Raw genomic sequence first — 19,585 nt, forward strand, 5'->3', positions numbered from 1 at the left:
TCTGCACACGCAGCCCTGCCCGCAGGGGCTGCTCTGAGGCCACCGATTCCTGTGGCTCCTCCCTCACTGACATCCTGAGGGCAGGGAGCAGGTCCTGAGGACACCCGTGAGTCCAGCACACAGCAGGTGTTCAGTGGTTGCTGACCAATAAAGTACGTGTCGCAGCTTTGGGAGCCATAGCGAGCCCACTTGATTTCTTCAACTGCCACCACTGCACCCTAAGTCACATATGAGGAGACAGAAGCCTGGGGCTGGCTCCCCTGCCCAGGGCCCAGGGGACAGCAGGGACTCAGACAGGCCTGTGCCAAGTTGGAGGCCGTGCATGGATTTCCGCCACCCACTGCACGCTGCACCCAGGTGGCTAGATGCTGTCAGGCACCTCTCTGGCCCACGACGTGGCCCTTCCCTCCTGCCCTGGCTGAACAGGAAGGAGGGCGAGTCACAAGTGTGGAGAGAAAAGCAGGAACAGAGAGGAAAAGCAGCAGAGCTGCTCCCGGCCCAGGCGGCATAAGCACCAAGCCTGCCCCAGCCAGGCCCTCCCAGGGTGTCCGCCTCCACGGGCAGAGCGGGTGGGCCCCCACCCTCCCCTCCTCCAGAGACGCCTCAGGATCAGCTGCACCCACACAGTCAGGCAGTGACAAATCTGATCACCTTCAACGTGTTGCTCTGACAAGATTAGGTTATTTTAATATTAATGCATTACCTAATTAAATTGCAATTAATAATCTCTCTGGCCCAGCCTTGATAAGGTAGGGGGGCCACGCACAGAGCCGAGAGTCAGCTGGGGCGGCGGATGTTCAGGCTCCTGCCACCCAGGGGGCTGTACCCTCGGTGCGGCTGTTGAGCAATTCCTTTGTCAGGATCCAGAAGAGCCTCCCGACAAGGTTTTCCTGCCTCACTGTCAGTCAGAGCGGAGCTACCAGAGGGTGGGTGGCGCCCCTCATCCCTCTGACCCCAGAGCAGCTCCCAGCGTGTCCACACAGAGCCTGGACGTGTCCTTCTCCTCTTTAGCAAAGCTGCTTTCCTCAGGAGCCGGGGCCCCTCTACCACTGGCCTAGCCTCCATCTCTGCCCACCTCACCCCTGGCTCCTGCTCCCATGATCGTGCTGGTCGCAGCTCAAGCCACTGGTGTACCTGCTCCATCTGATGGCCCCGCTCACTCACAACGACCTCCTGGGTCACTGCAAGGCCAGAACAAAGGCCACATCCTGTGCACAGCTGACAGGAAACCCTATGACTACTCTGTCAGGGAACCGGCCACATTTTATATGGTCTGCCCATATTAATTCCAGGATGCCCGAGGGCAGGGGCCGCTGCACCTGTTTCTGCATCGCCTCTGCCCCCTTACCCGGGTCCCAGACCAGAGGAAGCCTGGCTGCTGCCAGCAACACCTGTCCTCACAGCCATGGGCCCAGGTGGAGGAGAGCTGCCCACTCAGAGGTGATGTGGCAGACGGGCCTGAGGGGTCTGGGGTGGAGGGTAGACAGTCCCAGAATGGAAGGTGGACAGTGTCTGGGGGGTGGGGGCATTTGCTGATGGCTAGACAGCCCCTGGAGCCCTATTCTCCAGGACATGTCTCTGGGGTACCCAGAGAATCTGCTCAGAGGCCTGTAAGTGCTGAGGCTTCTCCAACTGGGGGAAGGTCACAGGTCACAGCCCGCGAGCCTGGGCCCCGAGCTCCTGGGGCCCTGTGCACAGAAGATGCATGCAGGAGGCCCAGGGGAGGGAGAGTCTGCTGAGTCATGACTGCTGACAACTCTGGGCCTCGCAGAAGTAAACAAACTCGGCCTCCGCAGAGGCAGGCGTCTCACCACCGCGCTCCGTCTGCAAGCCAGAGATCCCCTCGGCAATGGCAGTGCCACTGCCATCTGTCTACCCGGGTGCTTACGGCCACCAACAGGCACCTGGCTGTTCTAACATGCTCCCTCTGGGGATGGGGCTGCTGCCCGGCCAGGGGACCATGCTTCAGTGCCAGTGGGCAGCAGACCTGCCTGGCCTGGGGGCGGACACCTGGCTCAGCCATGGGGCTTCATCTCTCTGAGCCCCAGCTGCTTCACTTGCCAGGGAAAGTAGCATGTAGTGGTCCTGAGAGCACGGAGGGCTACAGGATTTCCGTGAAGAGTTGGACAAACACTGCAATGAGGCTACGGGTGACCACGGGGCGCAAACCAGGGCAGTTCTCAGAGCTCCCTTGCCCACCTGGGAGCACGTCCTCACCAATCCAAGAGCACATGCTCGCCCACACAGGAGCACATCCTCGCCCTCATGGGAACATGTCCTCGCCCACACGGGAGCACATGCTCGCCCACCTGGGAGCACGTCCTAGCCCTCATGGGAACATGTCCTCGCCCACACGGGAGCACATGCTCGCCCACTCAGGAGCACGTCCTAGCCCTCATGGGAACATGTCCTCGCCCACACGGGAGCACATGCTCGCCCACCTGGGAGCACGTCCTAGCCCTCATGGGAACATGTCCTCGCCCACACGGGAGCACATGGTGGCCCACCTGGGAGCACGTCCTCGCCCTCATGGGAACATGTCCTCGCCCACACGGGAGCACATGGTCGCCCACCTGGGAGCACGTCCTAGCCCTCATGGGAACATGTCCTCGCCCACACGGGAGCACATGGTCGCCCACCTGGGAGCACGTCCTCGCCCTCATGGGAACATGTCCTCGCCCACACGGGAGCACATGCTCGCCCACTCAGGAGCACGTCCTAGCCCTCATGGGAACATGTCCTCGCCCACACGGGAGCACATGCTCGCCCACTCAGGAGCACGTCCTCGCCCTCATGGGAACATGTCCTCGCCCACACGGGAGCACATGGTGGCCCACTCAGGAGCACATCCTCGCCCTCATGGGAGCATGTCCTTGATTTCAGCGGGGACGCTCCCCTCGAGTATCCCTGAGCACTGACCCGGACCAAGCAACTCCTCACGTGCCCTGGACCTCCTCCTCTCTGCGCCCCCACCATGGCAACTGCTTGGTCACCCCGTGCCCCAGAGCAAACCGGGGTGACCCGACTCCTCCCTTCCCACCCACACTTCCTGGTGGCTACAGCCCGCTGGTCCAGCCGTGGACGTCTCAGCATCGGGCTCCTGACACGCCTCTGCCCCGGCCCCACTCGCACCACGCGCCTCCTAATCAAGGCTCTGCCTCCCTTCTCAGCCTCTGCAGTCCCTCCTCACAGGGCCTGCACTGGCCGTGTCCCAGGGCAGCCCGAGCGCCTCCAGGGGCTGTCCCTAGCCTGACTTGGCTTCTCGTTTTAACCCTTAGGCTTTATTTTTATGCAAAACTTACGGACACTGTTTCCGAGAGCCCAGTCTGGGACAAAAGCACCTCCCACACTCCTCTGAGCCTTTCCTTCTCCCGGGGGGGCTGTGACTCCACCTCTGCTGGCCCATGTCTCCATTGTGACTTTCACCTCTTACCGACCGACTCCGCCCTCAGCACACGGATCTCCTCTCCAGCGCCCTCCTCCCAGGGCAGCATGCAGAACCCTGCTCCCACCAGGATCCAGTACTGGGCCTTGGTGTGGGAGCACTTTCATCCTGGGGCAGGCCCTCCTGAGGGCACCCAGCACGGGGCAGTCACCTCCTCTCTCTCTGGGAAACGTCCTCAAGCCGTGTGTTCCGAGCGAGACCCCCTCCTTCTCGTCCTCTGCTGCCGCGCTCCCGCTCCTCGGATCCTGGACTTCACGCGCTGTTCCTCTCATTCTCTTACCTTTTCTCCCCGCTTCCCATCTCATTGTCTTTTTGCTCTACTTTTCAGATAAACTTGCTCAATTTTATCTTAGAAATCTTCTCTTTGGATTTTCATTTAACTCTTGATATTTTTAACTTTCAAAAGTGTATTTTTTTCTCTGAAAAAAATTTTAAAGCATCTTGCGCTCATTTCGCTGTTGAAACATTCTTCCTCTTCTCTCTGAGGACACCCGGGTACCATTTTCTGGAGGTCTCCCCACTCTGAGGGTCTGCTCCCTCCAAGCTGCACTCTCTCTCCTGTCTGCCCGCTCCATCTCTGAGACCTCCGGGAATCACGGCACGCTATGGGTAACCAGGAGTGGCTTCCACAGGCACAGGGGCCTCTGAGCAGGAGAGCAGACCGTCATCTAAAGGTCACCATAGAGTGGTCTAACCGAGCCCTCCAGTGGGGCCTCCACTGTCAGTGCCTTTAGGTCTTCTCAGCTGGTCAGATCCCCCCAAGAAAAGCCTGCCCTGGAGGTCACAGCTGGCGGCGGGTGTGCCCGAGGGCAATGTCGAGAGAGGGCGCGGGGTGTGCTGGGTGCCTTGGGTCCATCTGCACTGGCCACTTCATCCTGCGTCCAGGTCAGTTCTTGTCCTGAACGGTGCCCTGTCCAGGGGTCCTCTCCATCCCTCTCCAGAGGAGTGTTCACAAATGTGAGGGAGCATCTGGATGGCCACAGATTGCTGCCCCCGCCCCAGGACTTCTGACCCGGCAGGTCTGAGATGGAGTCCAAGAACCTGCACTTCTAACAAGTTCTCAGGGAGGCCGCTGCCAGCCTGGGGCTACCCTTTGGGCATCACTGCTCCAAGAAAATAAACCTGTTTTTTGTCTTCCGTTTTTCGTTTTTGCTGGAGAGGAGAGGCAAGTGCCCACTGAGTGGAGTTGGGTGCGAGTCCCGGGGGTCTGGCTGCCTCTTCACACGCTCCCCAGCAGCCTCCTCAATCCTCCTTATCTCAGCCAGGCACTGCCCCTCCCCCGTGCGCCTTGCTGCCAATTCTGGGCCTTTGGGGAGTTGGGGGCAGAGCTGGCTGGTTCCTGGCTCTACTGTTGCCAGCTTAGACTTCCGGTTTCCTGAGTCTGCTTATCATCTTACCACCCACCCACCGACTTTCCAGGTTCCAAAGGTTTGCTGCTGAATTCTCTCTTTGTGGGTTTAAGCCTCAAGAAAAACAGAAAAAAAAAAACCCAAACTACCCTTCCTATGATTTATGGAGCCTCAGGGGGAGCAGAGCAGAGGCACACGTTCAGCTGGCGTCTCTGCTGGACCCGCGGCCCCAAGTCTGCCCCACCATCCTCACTCCTTCCAAGTCGGCTAGGCAACAGCATTGCCCCTGCTGGCCGGGGCCCTTGTCCTCCAGGCAGCCTGGGCCTCACTTATATGCTCCAAGGTCCCTTAGGGAAGCCGATTGATGCCCCATCCTGCAGTGTGACGCAGAAGCAACTTCTAACCCCCGTCCACTGAGGCCTTGGGCACCCGTCACAGTGCCCTGGTCAGACTCCGAGCAACTCTGTCACCACGACCGAGCACAGAGCCCGCTCGATGGGAGAAGCATGACAAACCTCACTGGATAAAGGACCTATCCTGTCAGACGACGGTCAGGAGCCCTTCTAGGAGTCCTCTCCCAAAGTGAGGAGCCACCTGAACATGCTCTCAGTTTACATTTTCAGCTCTTGAATTTGTCAAGAACACACAGCTAGCTCAAGGCAGGAGAGGAGCTGCGGCTGGAAAAACACCCGGAAGAAAGGAGAATTCGGACCTTGAAAACCACAGCATGGCCACCCGCTTGCCAAGTAATCTTGCAAGAGTGCGTCCCCTCTCCCAGCTCTCACAGGGGAGGACAGGACTGCTGGCGAGCTGGTCACGAAGCCCACTCCCAGCTGCAGAAGCCCTGAGTCGGCACTCGGGAGCGAACCCGGTCAGGCTGCCTGGCACAGGGGCTCCGTCTGCTGCCCCAGGACAGAGGCTCTGGGAAGGCCCGTCTCTGCGTGCCCAGATGCCAGGATCCTCTCTCTAACCTGGCTGCTGCCCAGTGGCCTCAAGCAGCAGCTGCTGTTCAGGACCATAAAGGGAGAGGTGGGGAAAATGTGGACGTCCAGGGAGTGGCTGAATGGTCAGGAGAGCAGAGCGGCAGCCCAGAGGGTGGCATGCCGGGTTCTGAGCTCCAGAGGGGCCTCGTGCAGCCTTAATGACAATCTCTGTCCCACCCAGGAGAGAGGGAATTGTCTAGGAATTCAGGCATGCTTCTGTCACACTTCTGTGTCCTGATGCTCCAATTCACAGAAAAAACGGATGGAAACCACTAAGGGTCCCTGTGGTCCTGCACAGAGATTAGAGTTCCAGACTACCTCAGAAAAATAAGACGGGAGAGGCTGTGCATGAGGTGTGAAAGGAGATGTGTGTGCATAGGTGTGAATGGGGGTGGGTGTGCATGCATACACAAGAGGGTGTGCAGTTCACGCACACATGGCCTGTGCTCATTCTTCACGAGCCAGATACAAGATCGCGGGAAAGCCACCGCAGAGCAAACATGATCTCATGAAACGCCCAGAGGCCCGAGTTCAGGTGAGGCTGGCAAATTCCCACTCAACCCCGTCCTGCCAGGGTCATAGCTGAACCCCACGATGGTGCGGGAACCCGTCTCCCAGAGGACACTGGCCGACAGTCCTGGGAACTGGGACAAGACTAAGAACCACAGGCCTCCTGACGAGGAGCAGTTATGAGCTCACGACGCACCAGGCTCTGCGTTAGGGCCTCTGAGCCTCTCTGCTGCGGGACTGTCAGCCTCTGTTGTACAGCAAGACCCTGCAGTTTCAAGAGGGTGACAACGTGAGGCACGCACAGCTGGGAACCTGCCCAGGGCTGGCTGACCCCGGAGCGCTCGACCTCAAGATCAGGTCAGCCCCAGCCCACTGTGTGCCAGGCACTGTGCCAAGGGTCGTCCACCCCCAGGAGCTCACAGGGCCGTGCCTGCTGGCCCCAGGTGCTTTGAGAAAGGCTCCTTCCACATCAGGTTGACAGTGAAACAGACGGAGGGAGAATGGACTGCATCTGAGACCCCCAACCAAGGAGCACGTTTCAGCTAGGCTCGTCCCAGCTGAGGGAGGAAGATGAGCTGATGGCTGCACACCCTTCCTGCCTCTGCCTGATGGGTGACTGCTCGGCCACCTTCACAGGGACAAGATGACAAATGCACAACCAGGAAACACGGAGGGCTTCAAGGAGGAAGAAGAACTCAGAAACCAAGAGGCAGATGGCAGGAAAACAGCAGCCTGACTCCCCAACACGACATCCCTGCAAATATCACCAGGCTGGGGCGAGAAGAGCCAGCAGCAGACACGAGAGTCGAAGGGCATCAGTGCTGTTCCGCCCAAGCTGGGGAGCCCTCGTCCCAGGCCAGCCAAGGCTGACTGGGCAGCAGCGCCAGGCACCCTTCAACAGCAGAGTGAGTCTCCGGGTGCCCCTCTGGACCCCCAGCCTGCCCCGTGGGCTGCACTGTGCATGGTGACCCTGGGAAAACTGGGCCCCAAAGAGTCCCCCCTTTGTGCTGATGGACCCACTTTTCTCTGCCCTTGCAGGGTGGACGTTCCTGGGGCGGGGCTCGACGACTATAAGAGTCCCCAAGGCATGGACTGCAGACTCCAGCGGTCACTTTCCTACACTGCAGGTGGTGAGCCGTGCGTTCAGAGGCGGTCACCCTGACTGGCAGAGCTGCAGAGGCGAGGGAGACGCGCGCCTTGGGAAAGGCATGCTCCGCACGGCACAGGCCTCTGCCGAGAGGGCTCTCCGGGCACCGCGAGAGGCACTCTGAGCAGTGAAGGACAGGCCCCACCTCCACAGAGCCCTGGACTCACCCATGACTGACCGGGCTCATGTAAGCTGACAAGCGACGTTAATCTGTTTCAGGGGCCTGAAAGGTTTCAGCCACTGTGTCCACTGCTCCCTGAGACAGTTCCTGCCGTGACCCGCAGCCCCAGGCGACTAAACCTCTGCCCGGCCCTGGGCTCTCCGTCCAGGCACCCCCTGGCCTGGCTGCCGGCACAGGACAGATGGACAGATGGACGGACGCCTGAGGCCCCCAGCAGACCGTCTGGGTCAGCCTGCCCAGGGCCGTCAAAGACAGGGGAGGGGGCCTACCTGTCACCTCCTTGGACGAGGGCAGAGCCGCGGTGGCTTCCAGGCCGGCAGGTACAGGGCCACCCCTCTCCAGGGCACGCACCAGCTCGCGCAGCCGCTCGCACTCCTCCTGCAGCTGGGCGTGCTCCTCGTGCTGGTGCTGCCGCGCCGCACTGGCCGGGTTCATGCGCAGGTGCAGCACCTTGGTCCGGCTCGGGTCATAGTCGCCCTGTGGGACCAACGGCAGGAGGTCAGCTTGGCCGGCACCGGAGCCGAGGTTCCCAGGAGGGAGACAGAGGAGATGAGGCGTGCACAGGGCAGGGGCGCCGCCTGTACCCTGACGCTGAGCGCGAAACCAGGCATCTCGCAGCAGACATGGTGCCGGGGGTCCGCCGCCCAGTGTGACCCAGCCCTCCCACCGGGGCCACTCCACCAGAGCTCCCTGGGCTCCTGCACCCTTGGCAGGAAGGTGACAGGCCAGTACTCACCTCCAGGAGTCGTAAGGAAGGAAGCGGGAGAAACAAGAAAAGCCCACCCGACACCCGGCTGGACACTGGAGGCCCTGCACACCCGTCATGTCCCTCGGCCGTCTCAGATGCCACATGAGACAACTCTGACAGGTGGCCCTGTCATGGCACCACCCTGCTGCGCGCTCAAGGGGCAGACTCCAGTGGCTGGGGCTCTGCTGCCGGTAATGTCACCCCGGGCAGCACCTCCTGTCCAGGGGGCTTTACGAGTGCGGCCCGTAGGTTAAAAAACAAACTTAGAGAAAACAGTGAAGACAGGTCAGAGGGCCCCTCCACCCACACCCGGCGGCCCCATGCCCACACTTCAGGTCACGTGGCATGTTTGTCACCATCTTGAACCGACACTGACACGTTCTCATGAACTGAGGTCCCCGCTTTCTTCATGCTCCTTGAGTTTCCCTAATGCCCCCCTCTTTTCCAGGACCCCGTGCGGGGTCCCAGAAGACTTCCAGTCCTTGGGTTCCTTCGGCCCCGGGGCTGTGACAGTCTCTCAGGCCTGCCTCGTGTCTGAGGCCCTGCAGTGTCGGGAGGGCTGCTCAGGGGTCTGTGGAAGGCCCCCTGCTGGATCTGACGCCCCTCTCGGGATTACTGGGTTCTGGGCTGGGGAGGAGAACCCCAGAGGTCCGGTGTCCTTCGCATCACGTCGTATCAAGGCCACACCCTGTCGAGGTGACTCGATCGCCTGGCTGAGGAGCGCGCCGGGTCTCCCCCGTCGGCTCCCATCTGCCCCGTCCGACTGTGCCCTCTGGAAGGAGGTCACCCTGCACGTCCCCCCACTCTGGCTGGGGGCTGCTCCCCTCCTGGAGGGCGGAGTGGCTGCCGTCTGGAACTCTCTGTACAGGAGACTCATCTCTCCCGCCCATTTATTTATTTAGCCACTTAGTGATGTTAGGATGGACTCGTGGATGCTTCTGTTGTGCTCTGGCTCGTAATCCAGTTCGACGTCATCTTGTGGCTTTGGCCTCTGGGAGCTCTTTCAGTTGGCTCTTGTGCCCCTCTGATGCATCCCATCAGTGCCTTCTGTTTTCTGAGCACTTGCTTCCTCTCTGGCGCTAGAAGGTGGTCCAGGCTCACCCTGTGTCCTCCTGCCCAGTCCTAGAGCCAGCCCTCGCCCCAGGGTCCCGGCTTCCTCTCACTGGAGGTGGTGTTAGAATCCACGACCCCTGGGCCCTGGGTGTGCTTGTTGCTACCGGGATGGTATCGCCTTTGGGCTCCCGCAGCCGACAGAGCCCAGAAACCTGTGTGTGTGTGTGTGCGTACTAACTTGTGTGTATGCTAACTCGTGTGTATATACTTAATCTATAAACATTTCTACACCTAGCCCCCTGGCTCTCTAGTGACTGAACACATGTCCACACTGACATCTCCACCTCTGATCTGCCACCATGTGATCGTCCAGCCCCCTCCCCTTGCTGACCCGACCTCCCGCCCCACAGTGAGGGCCTGGCTCCCGCTGTCCACCATCCACCTTCCTTGCCGTTCCGCCCAGCGCACCGTGCGACAGTAGAGAAATGGTAACCGCCTCTTCGCGGAAACGCTTCATCAGCTGGAGCTCAGTGCTCCACGCACTTCCTTCTGCCTTTAGTTTAAAACTCACGCACTTCCAGAGTCCTGAGGCCAGCACCCTTCCCGCCACCCCCTTCAGTGAGACTGTCTCACTTAACCTACGTTGGGTTGTTTTGTCACCTTCTAGATTCCATCCCAGGAATCCCTCATCCTCCTGAACATTTTTTTTGTTTATTTTAAGAATGCTGTTTTCTGATCCTAAGCTTTTTCTCAAAAGTGCATACATCTTTTTTTTTTTTTTTGCTGGGAAAGATTTGCCTTGAGCTAACATCCATTGCCAATCTTGCTCTTTTTTTTTCCTCCTCAAAGCCCCAGTACATAGTTGTATATTCTAATTGTAGATCCTTCTAGTTATCTGAGAGCCACCACCACAGCATGGCTACTGACAGATGAGTGGTGTGGTTCCGCGACCAGGAACCGAATCCAGGCTACCAAAACAGTGAGAGTGTTGAACTTTAACCACTGGGCCACAGGGCTGGCTCCTCCTGAACAATTTCTAAAGTTTTGCATACATGAAGGTTCACTCTTTGTGCCGTCTCATTCAATGGCTTTGACCAATGTCTAGGGTCACATGTGCCCCACACAGTGTCACACCAGGCAGCCTCATCCACTCACACTGACCCCACCCCGACCCCAGGAAACCACTTGTCTTTCCACTGCCTCCACAGCTGTGCCTTCTCCAGAGGGCACTCGGTGAGCCTCTTCAGACTGGCCTCTCTCACTGAGCTCTATGCACTTAAGGTTCCTCTGTGTCTTTGGTGGCCTGCTGGCTCATTTCTTGTCATTGCTGGATAGTATTCCATCGTCTGGAGGGACCACAGCTTGCTGACCCACCCACCATGGCAGGACACCGTGGTTGCTTCTAGTTGGGGAGATCATGAATAAAGTGGCCACAAAGAGCCACACGCAGGCTTTGTGTGGACCTGGGTTTTCAAGGCGTCATGTTTAACAGCTTCTCTCTGCCCACAACACACACCTGGGCCTAGTGCACGCAGCCTGTGCGTCTCTGCCTGGGTCCTCTGTCCCCGGGATGTCTCCTGGGAAACTCCTGCTCAGCCGTCAGAGCCGATTCCAACACCCTCTCCGCTAACTGTGCTGTTAGTTTCCAGTTGGGCTGGCAGCCTGCCCACCGTGAAGGAGCGACTCCCTCCCCTCCACGGGAGGGGCCCTCGCCAGAGCCCAGTCAACTGCTGAACCCCCTTCCTCCTCACCCTGGAAATCAGCATAACAGGTGGATGTGTGACCTGGGCTGGGCAATCACAGTCTTTTCCTCAAATTTTAAATTTGAGGGAGAGAAGTTTTCTTTCCTTGGAGGTTGTTAGCTAGGATGATGAAACCCTGAACCATAGGTGACATGGTCCCTTCTCTTCCCCTCCTGCCACAGGGGAAAGCAAGGTCAACCACACAGAGATTGAGAGTGAAAAAGCGTGGGTTTTAATAAGCACCTGCTGAGTGACCCAAAGTTCACGTACAAGCCCAGGCGCGGACTGGCCATGGCGACCTTGCGGGGGAGGAAGAAGGCTGGAGGACCCACCCTGGCAGACGTCACGGCACGCTGTAGATCTACAGTAACGGACACGGTGTGCTCACAGCGCAAGGACAGGCGCACGGACCAGTGGGCGAAGGATGGTTTCCCCAGCACATGGCGCACGGTCACCTGGATGCCCAAATGACCTTGACCTCACAGCACACGCGAACGTCAATTCCTGAGGGATGGCAAATCTACACATAGAAGGTAAACAATAAAGACAGAAGAGACCATCTTTATGACCTTGGAGTAGACAAAGATTTCTTAAGTAATGTTCAAAAAGTGCTAGCCACACATTTGAAAAAGCAATAAATAGGACTTACAAAATGAAGAACTTCTATTCATCAAAAGGGTAAGAAAGCAACAGCAGAGTGGGAGATCCATGAGACACATGAATCCAACGGGCCTCACACTCAGAACACAGAGGACTCACACACATCGGCCAGAAAAAGCTACACGGTTCAACTACTAACATGGGCAAAAAATGTGAACAGACACTTCACAAAGAAGATATCCAAAGAGCCAATGAGGAGCTCAAATCAGTCATCAGAGAAACGCAAACTGAACCCACAGGGAGGTCCCCCGCATTCCTCCCAGAACGCCCAGGGGGCAGTGAGCGGATTCAAGCATTAGGTTCAGAGCCACCAGACCTGAGTGGTGACAACGCAGGCTGGGACGACCACTGGGCAGCATCGACCAGAGGCGAACATGCGCACATCCCACGACCAGCAGCTCAAACTGCATACAAGCGTTCCTGAGAGCCAGGCACCAAAGGCCACTGTCCCTCTCTCCTAACAGCCCAGTCAGGAGACAGTGCGCGTGCCTGTCACAGAGCCTGCAGATTCAACAATGGCAGACGCACGTCAGCACGAAGACCTAGGAGCACAGACAACAATGTGGACAAACATCATAAACAACGTCCAAGGAGACGAGTCACACGGAGAAGCGTGCACCGTGTAGTTCCACTGATACACCCTGCAAAACAGGCAAACGGCTCCATGCTGCTGGGGCCAGGGAAGGGGCTGCCCGAGGGCGGCGTCTGGGAGCAGCGTGAGGCCCGCGATGCCTGTCTTGTTCCCTTTTGTGGTCTGGATGCTGGTTCCCAGTGTAGTCAGTTAGTGAAAATTCACTCCTGCTCTGCACTTTCTGTATGTATATTATTATTCAATAAAAAAGTTTTTAAAAAATGTATACTGAATGAGTCCTTGGGTCCTTTTGTGCCCAGACCAGTTCTGCCCCAACTTCCCATTATGTGAATCAATTAACCCGCCTCTGTTTGTAAAGCTCACTTGCACGGGGTTTTGCCACCAAGAGTCACGCCAACAGATGAAGGACAGGTACGTACTACGTGCCCACTAAGCAGATGCTCAATGAATAAGCTGAGAAGGGAGCACACCTGGTTCTCTACCCTCAGGACAGGGATGCCCACAGGTGGGTACTCAGCTGCCTCTGAACAACGGAAGCCCACCCCTCCACCACTGTCTGGCTGCCCAGCGGACGGCACTTCAGAGGCCACGCCACACAAGGGGCATCTGCCACGCCTGCAGTCCTCACGCCCCTTAATGGTATCCGACGGTCACTGGCCTCTTACGACTGCTCCCGATGCCAGCTCACCCACTTTTAACCTGTTGTCTCTAATCCACCTCCCCTCTGAGACACGACGATGACAAAATCCTAAATCAAGAAACTACCTACACGTAATTTCTAAGTAGGAAAGATCCCAGTCACTCTTTGAGTTGGCACTGAAATGCGTGGTCTTTATGACGCTGTTCCCTCGGGTCTAAGTCCCTCCCATCTGTCACGGGTCAGTGCAGATTCCGTGACAACACTGGCAGCCTTCCCACGATGCTGCCTTCCCTTTGGGGGACGTGACAGGGGCGATGATACCTCCTGAGGGTCTAAGGCCCCAGGACCTGTGAGGACAGACGCTGTCGGCGCAGAGAGCAGAGCACCCTGCGTGCACTCACTGCAGAGCGCCATCGTCTGCAGGCTCACTGGTCGGGAACGACCTCCTGTCCCCATCCTTCCACTGGCTGACTGTCTCCACTTCCAGGGCCCAGGGGCGGCTCTGGCACGCAGGAGGAGCTCAAATAGCCACTGAATTGAGCAGAGGTCTCTGACTCACACCAACCTGCTAAGGAGGCCGGAGGGGCCCTGGTCATCAGGCGGTCACATCAGATGCCACCTGCGGGGTCCCAGGCTCCTGCGGGCATGAGTGGACACACGGCTGCTCCCACACACTGCGAGGCAGAGCTGGTCACTCCTACAGGCCAACAAGACTCCTGGAGCCAGGACGTGCAGTCGCCGCAAAGCCAGCCAGGCCCTTCCCCATGGAAAGCAGCTTCTACACAGATCTCCTCACAAAAAGTCCAATTCCAACCAGTCAGTGTAGACACTCTCTAATAAACATTAAAAAGAACACATCGGCTTCTAAGAACAACCCAGTGCCTTCCACACTATGAAGCATGTTCACACCAGCTACTCCCTGTGGTCCCCACAGGGCCCAGCAAGGGGGGAGGACAGGCGTCATCGCACCTCTCAGGATGAAGACCCCCATGCGCCTAAGGCAGGCAGCTGGCCTCCTCTTCCACCCGTGAGGTCTAGCTCTGAGGCCCTGATGACTCCCTGCCAGCCTGGGGGTCTCACTTCTTCCCCTGAGTCCTCCCAGATCCGAGGAGAGCAGCCCACTTGACCGACTGGCACGGAGGCCGTGTGGAAATGACCCGACCTGTGTCTCTGTGAGTGGAGGCAGAGCGTGACCCGGGTCAGAGGCCCTCCCTTGGGATCTCCTCACAGTCACACCCCCTTCCCTTCTGTCTGCAAGCCCCCCTGGGAAGGATGGGGAGGCTGCCACCTCCTCACACTCTGAGCCCTGGTCCTCAGCCAGGAGTGACATTTGTGGGGTCTGAGGCCCTCAAGAAGTCACAGTAAGAGCCATGCCCCTCTGGCCATCAGCTCCCTGGGCCTCCCTGACAAGGACGGCCACTGCAGGGCACGGGAGGGAGAAGGCCAGTGTCAAAGGCCTCACAGTCTCCCAGTGCAGGGAGCCCACCCCAGAGACCTGCCGCCTGCGCTGAGGAAGGCGCGATACCCGTTCCAGCGCAAGGCCAGGCCGGACACAAGACTGGCGGTGCATACGCGTGCGGCCTCGGCTCTCCCTGCCACCAGGCACAATAAGATCCTGGCATCCTCTGAGATGACGGGCAGCGTGCTGCTGGCCCAGGGACCCCGCCCGCCTCTGTAAACGAGGGACTCTGTGCCCGCCCAACAGTCGCCTGCCTGCCTCCCAGCTCCGACAGGCACACACTCCCCTCCTCCTCCGACAACCCAGCCTCTCCTCGCCGCTGTGACTTCTGCCCACGCACGTCTCCTCTCTTCCAGGGAGAACCGGGGAAACGGCGTCCTTTATTCAGATCGTCAAGTTCTCCGGGGAAAGAGGCTCGGTGTGGACACGCTGATTAAGTGAAGCAGTCTCAGCACAGGGGCACAAGCTGCCGTGGGCACTGTCCCTCCAAGTCACTGAAGGACAACGCGGCCACTGCGGGGCACCTCATGCGGGGCCAGCACCTGCCAGCCTTCAGCCAGCCACCAGCCAAGACCCCCAGAATGTGCCTCAAAAAGGGAGGAGGGAGGGGCGGGGGAAGGAGCAGCAAGATCCTGCCTCTCTTACATGCCACCCCTTGGGAAGTGAGACACCTTCCTGACACCACTCTGCACAGGCAACATGGGGGCCCTGAAACCCCCTTGAGGGAGGGGAGCGGGAGACGCTGACTTTGGCCAGAAACCCAGGGGCAACGCGTGTAAGGCCCCCAAGCTGCCGGCAGAGAGAGCAGGGTCTGCACACGTCACCCCCTCAGCCTTTTTCCTTCTGTGTATCACCTCAGAGAGGGCGGGACAGTCCACCCACCAGGCCCAGTGGAAGACTGGAGGCCTGGGGCCCGGCTGCCTCGTGGAAGCCTGCTGGGGAGAGAAGGCACTGCACGGGGAGGATGCACGGGGAGGACGTGCAAGGCTCTTCATGGATGTCTGAGAGCCTTGTAAGAACCTCCCAGGATAAAGACATCCTGTAAGTCGGGCTGAACCACAGGCTCTCCGGGTGGAAAGGGATCACTGCTTCATCCAATTTAACCGTCTGGGGAAGGGAAGCCAGAGTGGGAAATCCATCACCCGTGCACTCTGGCACAGCCTCCCACGGTGGACGGGCCTGCAGGGTGTTCTCTGGGGCCTCTGTGAGCTGGAGGGGGACTGAGCGTCCCTGTGGGACTCGTGTCCCTCTTCCAGTCTGTGGGGCCAGGACGGATGCAGGGAGAGCATGAGGACAAACATTGCCTGCAAAGGGCCAGGGAGCACATGTCAGGCTCCGCCGGCCGCGCCCTCTCCCCACGGGTCAGCTCCGCATCTGGTGAGAAAGCAGCCTCAGCAGAACGAGCAAGCGCCGTGTTCCACATAAACACAGATCTGAATTTCTTATTGTTTTTGTGTATCCCTAGATACTGTTCTTCTTCAACCCTTTAAGAACTTGAAAGCAAAAGCAGGTTGCAGGCTGGCACGGCCTGTGTCCACCCCTCCTCCCTAAGCCAGAGAGTCTAGGGTCCTCCTTTCCCTTGGGCCATGAAGGAAACGCTGTCCAGGGTCCAAGGGTGCAGACACTGGTCATCTGGCCATAGGCTTCATGCCCCGCCCCATAGGAGGGGCCTGTGCGGGGAGGTGGGCGTGGTGCCTGACCCAGAGCTTACCGGGCACGCCCAGGCCAATGGGCTGGACCCTGCCGGGCCTCGTCCTCCCAGTAAGCAGCTGTGGGAGGACCAGGTGAGATGGCACCTGGACCTCAAGGTCTGGGGGCAGGATGTTGTCACGGAAATGCCAAACACCTCGTGGGCAGGAAGGAGAGAGACCATGCCTTCTGACGAGTGGCCTGAGGTTCTGGGGTGAGGTCTTCCTCCCGATGGGGAACTGAAGGCACAGGAAACACTTCCGTTGTTAGGGGATTTAAGGACCCAACTGAGAACCAGTAGGCTAACCAAACCAAACCAACCAGAGGGAGGAGTCAAAACAAATTCTTACAGATCTGATGAACTGGGAGCAATGACAAATCTAGGATGTCAAAATGAGGGCCGGGCACCAAGGGCCTTGCCCGTGGACATCTGTAAGGATGTCTCCGTGGGGTTGGTGGGGAACGTCGATTCGGTTACAGAGAGCAAGCTGCTTCCCCAGTTTGGGATGAAGCTGCAAAAGCTTGCACTCCCCATGGCTGTGGCTCTGGCCACAGGGGAGCTGGGTCACCACCCCACCCCAATCGGTGCAGCCAGAGACAGAGGTTTGGTCAGTGCACAGCCCTGCGTCCGAGCTGGGATGACCTCTGACCTGGTCCTCATTAGCACCAAGCACGAGGCGGAACTCGGCCCTCCCTGGGGAGGCCCGACAGGCTGACTAAGGAGTTCAGAGAGCAAGGCCAACACTGGGTCAGAACCCGGATTCCCTGCAGCCGGGCCTCCACTGGAGTGGGGGGCATGCCGGGTCAGAGACAGCAGCAGTTGGGGGCCTGCAGCCAGGGCCAGAGTTCTGCTGCGGACCACACGGCACCGCTGACCCTGGACGACGGGGGTGAGCCTCCTCTCGGGACACTGTGGACGAGGGGACGGGTCTACTGAAGCACTTTGTCAACTGTGAGGCTCTGCCCCGATGTTACCCATTTCTGTCTCTGAAGTGCACTTCTTGCCTGATGCCCCGAGAAGGCAGAGCCCTTGAGATGACCTGGGGAGGGCTGTCTCTACCCCAACGTGCTCACTCGCACTCTCACTCACAGACCCACCCGCCTCACCCTCCATCTCTCACTCGCCCACCTACTCACCTCCCTCCCTACTCTCGGTCATTTTGAGCGAGTTCTTGACCTCCTTGGGTTCCTTCCACCCTTCCTTTCTTCCACTTGTCCACCCACCTGACCATCCGTCTGTCCACATATCCACCCTTCTGACCATCCACCCATCCATCCGCCCACTCGTCTAACTTTCTTTCCTTCCTTCCTCCATCCCTTCCTTCCACTCACCCACCCACCTACCCTTCTGACCATCCATCCATGCATCCATCCATCCATCCTTTTATCCATCTATCCATCCATGCATCCAACGGGTAGATCACTAGGCCCTGGGCTGCCCTCCAGAAGCACAGGTGTGTACAGGGCAGTGGAGCCCACCGTTCATGAGGAGCAGACCTGACAGGCAGGTCAGGGGCAGCCCAACACCTCCTGCTGGACAGGACTGCCTGGGACAGAGCTCAGGGAGTCACTGCTGGCCCTTCCAGGAGGAGGGCCATGCCTGTGTCTCCAGGCCATACCAGTCCTTTGCTCCAGATAGAACTGTCCCTAAGGTGGAGGGCTGGTCCATGCCTGGTGGCAATGGCTCAACTTCAGGCCTACTGCTGTGACCCAAAGCCAGGGGGCCGTGCGGGTGAGTGAGCCACACCGGTTCCACCCATCAGCAGCCCGCGTGCCGGGCACTCTGCTGAGCACCACAAATACAGTGGTTAATGGGACTGGCTCAGTCTCTAACGCGCGGGGCTTACACTCCAGGGAGACATCTGTGTGCCTCACTCCTCGGATTCACACGCTTGTAGCAGTCCATAACTCTCAGGATAAGCTTCAAATGCTCTCGCTCAGCCCCCTAGGCCCGGGCCTCCCAGTGATCTGGTCCTGCCTCTGTGCCATCTCTGTGGCCCACCAGCCCCCATGGACCAGCAGGCGCACCACATACCACCACCCAGCTTGCTGCCCTCGCGGGTCCTGTTCACACTGTCTGCCAGCTTCTGGGCCTCACCCGGCTGACGGCCACTGCCCTCCAAAGCCCCCTCAGCTGCCCTCTCTCCAGGTGCCCACCACAACCACCCTCTGAGCTGCTGGCCCCCGTGCTGCCCTCCTGGAGCACTCACTATGAGACACTGGTATTACCGGCGTGGACGGCCATCTCCCCACAAGGCAGTGAGCTCCTTAGGTTCGAGACAGTCCTGCTCCCTGGGGACAGGGACAATGTTGTCCTGGTCCCTCCTTTAGCACCTGAGCCATGCCTGAGACATGCAGGCACTCGGTAAAGGAGAAAGGGATGGAGGGAGAAGGTCTCTAAAGCTTCTCAGGGGAGAGACGTCCCGTCCAGGGACTCGGGAGCCACAGCTGGATTCCTCGGACACAGAACAAGCCTCTGTTCACTCTCTGTCCTGCGAGACGCCGTGAGGACCCAGGGGAGTAGGCAGGGGCTAGAATCCTGTCACCGCTGCAGACAGGAAGAAACGAAGGCCCAGGGGGCTAGGAAGCCTTGTTGAGATGGGGGCGGGAGTGCTTGGCGGGGCTGGGGTCCACCCAGGCTTGCTCTCCTGAACTATACGAGGGGCCTGCAGGTCGGGGTTCGGGACGGCCGAGCAGCCATCAGCTGAGTCTCCAGGCCGCTCTGAACGCTCCTCAGCCTGGCGGGAACGAGTGCGCCAAGTCTGCCAGCTCCACGCCGCGGGCAGGAACTTCCCAACTAGGCCAGTCCTGCAGAATCAGGCCGCACGGATGTCACATGCCCTGCAAGCACAGCCTGTGGCAATCGATTCTGGGAGCCCACCTTGCTTTCTTCTGCTTTACATTCAAAATGAAGAGTGCGCCTAAGGCGGAACCTGCCGGTGGCTCTCTCCGACTGCTCTGCTTCCACCTGAGGACTAGCATCCACTGTCGTGCTGGCTTCCAGGACCAACCCAAGGCCACGACAAGATGCTCCCACGGTAAAACCTGCCCCCTCCCCCTGCACTTGGCGCAGGGCTGCTGGAGGGAGATGTTCCTGAGCGTGGGGGCTGAGGGCAGAGGTCGCCCTGCCGCCAGCGAGGCTGGCTGAGGCTGAGTCCCTCCAGGCGAGCAGCCGCGGGGAGGTTCCTGGTCACATCTCCATGCCCAGATGCCACCGAGAAGTCGGGGAGAGGGCTACACGGTGACCACCGCCCCAGATCCTCCCCATCAAGCGCCCGCTCTGCCTGTTGGCATGTACACGGGAGGCAGGGATGCTGTGCCTCCGGCTTGCCGCCTGCGCCTCACCTGAGCCTGCACCAGGCATGCGGACGGAGCCTCCCTGGGGTG

The 19,585-nt window shown here is 59.1% G+C and overlaps 1 protein-coding gene across 18 annotated transcripts in view; it reads right to left on the reverse strand.

Moving 5' to 3' along the window:
- MAD1L1 (mitotic arrest deficient 1 like 1) overlaps positions 1 to 19,585 on the reverse strand; it is a 415,963-nt gene that overhangs the window by 85,062 nt on the left and 311,316 nt on the right. For all 18 annotated transcript variants that reach the window (XR_011524656.1, XM_070567315.1, XM_070567316.1 and 15 more), the window contains one exon: positions 7,885 to 8,092. Coding sequence is in view for 17 of the 18 variants with exons in the window: in XM_070567315.1 (XP_070423416.1) it covers positions 7,885 to 8,092 (208 nt within the window). In the remaining variant the exon portion in view is untranslated. The remainder of the gene's footprint in view (positions 1 to 7,884; positions 8,093 to 19,585) is intronic.

This window comes from Equus przewalskii, chromosome 12 (assembly GCF_037783145.1).
Source record: "Equus przewalskii isolate Varuska chromosome 12, EquPr2, whole genome shotgun sequence".
NCBI lineage: Eukaryota > Metazoa > Chordata > Mammalia > Perissodactyla > Equidae > Equus > Equus przewalskii.